At 49.9% G+C, this 9,129-nt stretch overlaps 1 protein-coding gene across 2 annotated transcripts; it reads right to left on the bottom strand.

Annotated features, from left to right (window-relative positions):
• Window positions 1–263: 263 nt before the first annotated feature.
• Window positions 264–8,902, bottom strand: Rflnb (refilin B). 2 transcript variants are annotated; one of them, XM_004857108.3, is made up of 3 exons: window positions 8,551–8,902; window positions 5,742–5,851; window positions 264–3,384 (listed from the first exon to the last, which is right to left on the bottom strand). In XM_004857108.3, the coding sequence occupies exons 1-3, from the start codon at window positions 8,767–8,769 to the stop codon at window positions 3,054–3,056; spliced, it is 660 nt and encodes a 219-aa protein (XP_004857165.1). In that variant the 5' UTR covers window positions 8,770–8,902; the 3' UTR covers window positions 264–3,053. The 2 variants fall into 2 exon arrangements, with proteins under 2 accessions (XP_004857165.1, XP_087047714.1); XM_087191588.1 differs by having other exon boundaries at window positions 5,747–5,851.
• Window positions 8,903–9,129: the final 227 nt, after the last annotated feature.

Raw genomic sequence — 9,129 nt, 5'->3', positions numbered from 1 at the left:
AGTGGGAAAGCACTTGCCTGTCGGCACAAGGCCTGGGGTTCAACCCCCAGCACTGGGGGGAAAGAAAAGGAATTTAAGGAAAAACTAAATATAAAATCTTGGAACAAATTCTCTTAAAACTATCTGTATCCAGGTACCACTTGGAAAATCTCACACCTGCAAACATAACATTGTTAAATATTATCCTAAAATTCCTCAAGATAAGGAAAATTTTGCTGAACCAAACATTAAAATCTTACTTTAAAAAAAGGGAAGCATCTCTGTTTTATGTTTTAGATAATTTATTGTTAAATGGAGAAGTCACAAAGCAAAATGGAATGGGACAGATGTCAAAGATAAATTTAAAACACACTTTTGTCCAATACTATTCTGGATTTCCTAAGGTTGGAAACAAGAAAAATGTCAAAGGACAAGATATTCATTCAAATTAAAGTCTTTGTAAAAGTCTGTGATTTGAAAGGAAACAGTTTTTCTCTGAAAATACAAATTATCCTTATTACATGAAAGGCATAATTTAAGAGACCAAGAGAAAAAAAACCTTTTTAATTAACAAATAAACTGTATCTCTCACACATAAGTGGGAATGTTTCTTTTGGATCAGTGAGTTTTCAAATTCACCACTTCCACCCTGTAAACTAATAATTCACTATCGCCTGAAGACATCTCATCCTCACAGAGTGTCCCATTACACCTCCACATCTTCCATTTCCACAACTTGGCAAAGCAGGTTTGGAGAAAATGAAACAATTAGAAAGAACTCCAGCGGGTTCCCTAGTGAATAACTTAACAGAATAAAACCTGCTTCTCCATTTGCGTGACACATCCACCATCATCCACTTCTACTTACTTTACTGGTAAGAGTTCAGGTTTTTTCCACACCTAGAATGATTTGCCTGAACTTTAACATAATCCCTCTAAGACAAAAATTCAAAATAAAACAAAACAAAATCCCCCAAACTCCCAAGGACAACTCGAATGCTGCTGTGCTCAGAGAGCACATTCTCTCTACGGCCACACTGGCCAGAGTGGGGTCCCGAGCTCATCCAAGTGTTCCTCTCCACTGGGACAGAGCAATGCCTCTGGAATTCCCCTAAAGTGATTTTAAAATTACACTTAACACTTCATGACATTAGGAAATCAAATAGAAAAATCTACTTTTACTAATAGACCCTGTGAGATCTGCTCTTCCAAAGGCACTTGTCGCTCTGTCCACGACCCAGGAGACAACAGGGTCCCAGGGCGACCCCCTTGCTGGGTGCCTATTGAGATGCACCCTGCCAAACCCAGCTACATACAAAGAGAAGTGTCCTGTCCATTAGGAACACAACACTGTTGTCTCCAGAGCACCCCAGACAAAGGTGGCTCTCCCGGCCCCCAGGAACTCTCCGAGAGCCATTATGATCCCACCTGCTTTCATCCGAACAAAAGCCCTTGCTATGGCTCCAGGGGACCCAGACAGCTTTCAATTCTGATTTCAGAGAAGATGGAAGCCATCCACAGAAACCTGGAGATAAAGCAGGACGCTGGACTTACAACCCTCTGTAACCCACTTGTCATCATTTAGATGCATTCAAAGGAAATATGTACGCTTTTTTTCCAAACCTGGAAAAAAGTCCACCTACCACTTCCTTTACCCAGGCACCATAGGGATTGGCAGGAGGGCCTAAGAAGCAAGGGCTGGGGCTGAGGCTGGTGGGAGGCCGTGAGCAGGGAGCAGCCTGGTCCACACCTGCTCAGCAGCAGCGTCTCTATTGCTGCCGCCGCTAGTTAAGCTGCGCTCACACATTTGCCTCGGGAACATCTTCAGTTCACATCTGGCTCCACAATTCTCACTTCCACGTATACAGTGGTAGAAAGGAAACGTCCACCGCTGCTGTAGTGGCCAAGTTGTGCTGGCTGAATTATACCACCATTCCCTATTCTGAACTCAGCCTGAGGGGGGGTGGTTAGAATCCTTGGTTTTTGGACTTTTGGATTAGATACAATCCTTCTACAATTTTAACACCACGAAAGTCCTAAAAAAACCGAGTCCATCCAGATACTTAATCACGATGACTGGAGCACCAGAAACATCTATTCACCTCTTCCTGAGGGCAGGGGGTCTTAGGTGTGGCTGTCCAAAATGGAAACCTCCCTGATAAGAGTCCCAAAAAGTATTTTTTCCAAGGCATTCTTTTAAAATGCCGTCTCTGCTACATTCTGCCTCATGAAAACATAGGAAAGTATTTTGAAAACCCAAAATACCTATCAAGAGTTACACAAGCCTACAGAGACGTTAACCAGATGCCAAGCGTGCAAGGGCTGAGCCAAAGCCCGTGCCTGGAACGCACCTGCTGGGGAGTGGGACGGAAGCCACTGCTCCCAAACAGGGCCATCGGTCCTCTTGACCAGCTGAAGCAGGCAACAACACAAGGAGCCTTTATTTTTTTCCCAAAGGCATCTCAGACTGTGGTTTGGGGTTTTTTGATATCATGAAAAAGATCTAGAGAATTCCAAGAGTTTTAGTTAACAGGAAATACAAATAGAAGTAGAAATAAAAATGGAATGGAACTCAATTCTCCACAGATTGAACACATATGGGTGTTACAATTTCCTGACTTAGCTCTACCCTTGCAGCAGTGAAGACTTCTGTGGCTGAAATTTCTTACAGCCCACTTTTCCCACAGCAAAGACTTTTCCAGGCATTCTTCACACACATGACCAGTGGAGGGAGAGCTCATCCACCACGTGCACCCTGATCGCATTTGCCGTTCTCCTTTTGCTCTAGTCATCTTTTTATTTTCTCATCAAACGAAGACTTTGGGGAAACTTTGCAGCAGCAAACCAGGAAAAGTACTCCCTTTGAAGATAATTTGAAAATTTAAAAACAAAACCAAGTATCTCAATAACTATAAGATGCAGTGATTTTTTTTTTCTTTTTCCCCAAACTGGGCTCAGAGGTATCTCCACGTTAGACTCCTCTAGGGCTGGAATGATGTGCAAGGCCTACATGGGTGGTCTGGGAACCAGGGCAGAAAGCCAACAGCTGGTCCACCCCAACCAGCCCTCGCAAGTCAGCATTCATCCGAGAGGCAGTCGCTGCCCAGGAACTCGGTGGCCTCAAGCTCCACGCTGGACAGAAACCTCCTCAGCTTCTTGTGGCAGTTGTAATCCAGGGTGGTGGTGTAGACGGTCTTGGGGTACTTGGGGTAGACGATAGTGGTGCTGAGGAAGCGTGTGGGCTTGTGGCGGGGCTCAAAGCGCACCTCAGCTTTGTAGTTGCGCCATGTGCAATTAGGGATGCAGATGACCGTCTGGCTGCAGGAGGCCACTGCCAGGCCCAGGGGCAACTGCACATCATCGATGAAGTGGCGCTCAGAGTCATACTTGACTGAAGAAGTGTACCTGGGGGAGACATCAAGCAGAATGAAGCCGCTTCTCAGACCCAGGGGGATGCGGAAAGGGTATGGGTGCCTGTGACTTTGAGTCTCTAGTGGGGTGTAAATATCGAAATGTGGCTACGCCACTGAGAAGTACGATAGAGGTGAAGTACTTACTCTGTGCAAGATACAACCATTCTAAGTACTTTTATCACAGAATCAAATTCAGTCTTCTCCACAATCCTGGGAGGGGAAAGTGAGTGGCAGAGACAAAAGTCATGGTGCCACTGGGTGGCAGAGATGGGATTTATTCATATGTGATGCTGGGAATGGAACGCACGGCCCTGTACATGCTGGGCAAGTGCTCTACCACAGAGTTACACGCCAGTCATGAGCTGGGGTTGAAGTGCATCGAGCAGGATTCCACAGTTTATCCTGCACTCATTTCTCACCGCAGCCTGCAGTCCCTAGATTCTCCTCCCATTTACTTAAGCAAGCGGCCTTAATCAGGTGTTTCCTCTTTCTGTAAAGTGTGCCCCATCCTAATCGAGCAGAATGTCAACACACAGTAATTACTGTCATGGGTCCCATCACAATGTTCTGGCTGACAGGCCAAAACCTACAGTGGCAGTCCCACAGGATTACATGGCCTAGTGACACTGTAGTCTTCTCAGCTGTGTGCATGCCCTCCATGGTGTTCACAGAAAGACAAAATCCATCACCTAACACCACACTGCTCTGAATATGCCTCTGTCATCAAGCGACATGTGACTGTACTGCAGAATGGGGTAGATTCTCCTCTGTGATGGCAGCTTGTCTGTTCCCTCAAGTGACCAAGCAGCTCTTTAATGAAAGAGGGAAGAAACCCAGAAACCCTGAGTGCTGACCCTGGAAGCTTGGCTGTACCCAGTCCTAGCATCTCGTCTACCTTGGTCTTTGGTTTGGACCTCTCCCAAACCCTGGGACTCGGGGACCTGACCTTTATCACTGAAAGCCAATTATAATCTTTCTTTTTTTGGTACCAGGGATCGAACTCAGGTCCTTGCGCTTGTGCAGCAGAAGCCAACTATAATCTTGTTTTTGGTACCGGGGATTGAACTTGGGACCTTGCGCTTGCGCGGCAGGCGCCAGAACCACTGAGCTAAATCCCCGGCCTCCAGAAGCCAATTATAATCTTGATTTCCATAAAATAAGTTATCATTTATGTTCTTCAGCTACTTTTTTTTAAAGACCTTTGGTAATTTAGGAGTTCATTTTTCCTGGAAGCAAAGAAGCACTTTACTACACTATGATTGCAGCTCTACAGATACTAAAATAGGCTCAAGCATCATATAGAGACGCAGCTAACAGCTGCTACCCCTAGTCAGGTAAGAACCAGCATTGTTCTGGGAGTCCGGTTGGGATGTCTGTTCTCCTTGGGCAGGTAGCAAAGAAGCTGATGGAAACTAATGTTATAAAGTCACATCCTTGTTTTGTTAGAAATATAAGCTCCAGGGCTGGGGATTTAGCTCAGTGGTTCCGCTGCCTGCCTCACAAGCGGAAGGACCTGAGTTCAATCCCCGGTACTGAAAAAAAAAAAAAGAAAAAAAAGAAATACAAACTCCACAGGGATAAAAGGCAAAACTGCTCACCTCCAAACCCATAAACCTCTCTTTGTTCCACATCAAAGGGCCCTTTGTGTCAACGCTACTGAAACTCCAGCTACAAAACCCCCAGTCACCAAAAGTTACAATTCCTTTCTCTAAAAAGACATAGCTTAAACCTCTCAATGAATCTTTGCCCATGGGTAATCCTCAATGAGATCATTCTCAGAGGAAGACTAGAACTTGTCCCATGACAATATAGCATGAGACAAGGTTACAGGACCTTGAAAAGGGGACTAGGTGGGGAGCTCCTAGAAAGAAGAATCAATAGTCAATAAAAACTTTAGTATCTGATGGCCATGATATCTGAAATATATAAAGTTGCAGTACTTCACATATCACATGACCTCATTTTCACTTTAAAAAGAGTTATTTGTGCATACCTACTATCCCAATCCCAGAAGTCAAGAGGCTGAGGCAGGAAGATCACAAGTTCACGGTTAGCCTGGGTTACACAGTAAGACTCTATCTCAAAACACAAAGAAACAAATGGAAAACAATCTGAAAGAGTACCCACCAAACTATAGTCTTTGGCATATTTCCACAATTAGCTATTTTTTAAAATAAGCCATCACGACTAGAATCGAAAGTGAAAATTTAGGGATGGGGATTTAGCTCAGTGGCTCCACGCTTGCCTCGAAAGCGCAAGGTCCTGAGTTTGATCCCTGGTACTGGGGGAAAAAAAAGAATGGTAAGAAAGTAAAAATTTAAGAAATAAAATCAGATCTGCTATATTTACCTTACTTCTTTTGGTGGTAAGGGGTCAAACTCCACTCCTTCTCCAAAGGACAGGGGGCAAAGCCTCGGTGAGCAGCTGGCAGCCAGGGTGTTGGGGAGAGATGCTGTGTTCTTCCAGGACAAAGAAGAGGGTGGTTAGAGCTATTACAAGTTCATGGGTGTCCTGCATCCCGGGAACACCTGGGAAAGGCTGACCCTCGGCATGGGAAGCGCACTGGGCAGGGAGCCACAAGGCCCGGGTTCAAATCCCAGGTGGATCCTGAATGCACTCCGTGCCCTCAGAAGTCACACTGTATCCTTCCGTGACCTTATCTGCACACAGGCAGAGGAGTGCCCCTCCTGTCACTGCAGTTTTGTGAAAGGCAGAAAAGAGGAAACAGACTCCATCTCAGCATCAGGATGGTGGCCAGACCCAGGGGCCATCAAACAACAGCAGAAACCAGGTAAGAAAAACCGGATGAACCAGAGCCTAACACTCCAGATCCCTCAATTATACGGCACGCACCCCCTGTCACTGTCTCTGCAACACTCTAGAAACACCAAACTGAAGGAAATGCTACCAGGGTTTTTTTTGTTTGGGATTTTTTGGTACTGGGGATCAAACTCGGGACCTTGCACTTGGTGGTGGAAACACTGAGCTAAATCCCTGGGCCCAACCAGGAGATTTTTGAAATCAAAGATTCGGCACACTCTCTCCACCCACTTTGCCTCTAGGGCAAATCTACACCCAGGCAAGATTTGAATCCCACAACTCAGAGTCTTCTTGGGTAAGAGGAACAGGGAGTTGTCTACATCTCCCTCCGCTATGCAGAAAAGGGGCCCAGAGCACAGCCTACTGAAGGGTAGCCATCCCCAGCCCGATAAAGGCACAGGTGCTCTGACTCATCATGAGGCTCATTAGGAGATGGTTCCATCCTGACTGCCCCATTTTCAGAAATCCTGGCTTCTGGGATCAATATGATCCGTGATAAACACAGTGCTGTTTGACCTCAGCAGACCTTTGTGTTCCCTGGTTTTCTGGGATCTGTCATTTTCTTTGCCTAATTTGAGACAAAGTTCTACATTGGGCTAGAATGTAGAGGTGGTAGCCCCACATCCAACCCAGGTCTTCCAGGACAGAGAAAGAGGCAAACACTTCTAGAAGACTGGCCATGAAACCTGTACTGTTTGACCAGAAAAAGGTGTGGAGTTGGGGCGGTGCATAACAATGCAAAACCCTAAGGGGACTAACACAGGGAGAGGCAGAGAGGGTCCTAGAGATCAAGCTCCGGGCATGGGTGGAGAGTTCAGTAAGCCCAGGCAGGCAAAAGAAGTGGGCTCAAACCAAGATCAGTGGATGAAAGGAGATGTACAAGGTGTGGCCTCCAAACTGTGATAGTGGGTCTGCTCTGTCCCCAGCTCCTGGGCTGCCAGAGATCCTTCAAAAGCAGAAACACTTCCGAGGCAGTCCTGTGGGGATGTGATGACCTGGCCACACGAGGTGGCTGCAATCTAACACTCACACAATGGCTTTCTGCACAAGCTCCCCTTGTCCCACCTTCTCTGTTCTTTCATTCCTAACCATCTGACAAATCCTTCCTGAGCATCCAGGTGTGGGATGGTGATGGGTTGGCCGGAAGAGGTTATGACAGATCCATGCACAAAATGCCACTGGGGAAAGGAGAAGAAGCCACAGGCTCTGTAAAGCATCACCTCTTCCCGGAAGAAGTGGCATGAGTTGGTTATCAAAGGGAGTCAGCAAAGCCTTTGGTGGGAGGTAAGAGGCAATGTGCTTGCCAGGTGGAGGGAGCCACACCAAAGGCACCATTGTGTAAGGGTAGTGCGTGCTAGGGCAGGTGGAAGATGAAGCTAGGAAGGACCAGATGGAGAAAGCTCTGAAGACCAAGTTTCGGCAAGCACTGCCCTATAAGAAGTCATACTGATGCCTGCCAAGAGACAGGGTCAGTGGGTCAAGAAGGCTACCACATCAAAGCTCCAGTTTGGATTCTTAGCACTGCCACCACTTACTTGGGCAGGGGGCAATACCCACCCCCTAAGCTCCACTTTGAGCCCATCCTCCTTCGAGCTTTGACTGGATGTGGCCTCCCCTGAGCTCTGAGTAAAGCTAACAAACCCCAACATCTGAACCATTCCTAAGGCAAAACAGATTTGGTGGTTTTTAAAAAAGTTTTTTAAGTTTTAAAATAAAAGGATAAATAGTTTTAAAATTCCAGCCATCTGAAGGCCTCCCAACCACTAAGTCCAGGTGACTCACCAGGTTAGGTGTTCGGGACAACGGGGACCACTAGGAGGCTGGGCCATGGGGTGGCTCAAAGGTCCCCAAAGGCTGGCCCGTTTGCTCTCTGAATAGGGGAGCCCTGAGCACATCCCCTTTTCCGATCTGCCAGGAGGAGGCAGGTCAGCTGGAGCAGCTGCCCGCTACGGGCAAAGCTGCAGAATGTTGGGCCCAAGGGAGGGGGAGGGGGAAGCTGGGGCTCCCCTTGGTGTCCCGGGTGCCCCACCCACCCCGCCTGGGCAGGAATGCGGTCGAGCCGCAGCCAGGCAGCCCCGGGGGCCGCCACCTCGAAGGGAGGAGACGGCGGCTCGCCTCTCCCAGGGCTCCCGCGCCTCCCAGGCGATGACAATTTTCCAGCCACCGGCTCCAGCTGGCCAAGGCTCTCGCTGAGCTCCCGCCCCGAGATGCCGGCGATGGCCACGCCGTCCCGACTGGCGGGTGGTGGCACACATAGCGCGCCCCGGGTCGGGGGGCTCCCCCGGGACCAGCCGCGAGTGGGCGGAAGAGGAACGAAGTCGGGGGGGGGGGCACTCACCGGGACCGCAGGGGTCGCCGCCGCGTCGGGCTCCAGCACGCCGGGGGGCGGAGCGCGGTCCCCGCCGCCCCCCCCGCCGCCCCCAGCGGCCGCGAGCCCCCAGTGGCTGGGGCTCGGGCTCGGGGGGAGCCCCGAGTCCGGACTGTCCAGGACGCCGTCGCCTTTCTTCTTCGCGTCCACGAGCTCAGGGACATCCTGCAAGCTCAGCCGGCCCACCATGGCTGTGCGCGTGGCGAGGCCGGCGGCAGCGGCGCGAGGGTCGCGAGCGAACGTCGGGAGCACACGCCGCACCCCGGCCACTGCCCTCCCGGCTGCCCTCCCCACCCCGCAACCCGCGCGCGGCCCGGGTCTCGGCCCCGCCCTCCTCCCCGCCCCTCCCGGTCAGCCCCTCCCCTCCCGGTCAGCCCCGCCCACCCACGCTGGCCGTGCCACCAGCCCGGGCGCTAGGGGCCGCTGCGCTCCCGCCGTGCGCCTCCCGCCCTGCGCTAGGGGCACATAACGAGCCTAGCGGCGGGCGGGCCCGGCTCCCCGCAGAAGCCCCTCTCGAGCCCAGGCCCGGGGGACGCGGTGACCCCTTGC

This window comes from Heterocephalus glaber, unplaced genomic scaffold (genome assembly GCF_053883595.1).
Source record: "Heterocephalus glaber isolate CG9 unplaced genomic scaffold, H.glaber_assembly_v1.0 deba00001564, whole genome shotgun sequence".
Taxonomy (NCBI): Eukaryota; Metazoa; Chordata; class Mammalia; order Rodentia; family Bathyergidae; genus Heterocephalus; species Heterocephalus glaber.
This window is presented reverse-complemented; position numbering and strand designations above follow the sequence as displayed.

Bases quoted from the DNA above. Each gene is read 5' to 3' on its own strand.
- Rflnb (XM_004857108.3), bottom strand. From the start codon at position 8,769: ATGGTGGGCCGGCTGAGCTTGCAGGATGTCCCTGAGCTCGTGGACGCG. The intron at 5,852-8,550 runs GTGAGTGCCCCC...TTGTCCTGGAAG, and splicing joins CGGCGACCCCTGCGGTCCCG to AACACAGCATCTCTCCCCAA. The intron at 3,385-5,741 runs GTAAATATAGCA...TGTCTCCCCCAG, and splicing joins TTACCACCAAAAGAAGTAAG to GTACACTTCTTCAGTCAAGT.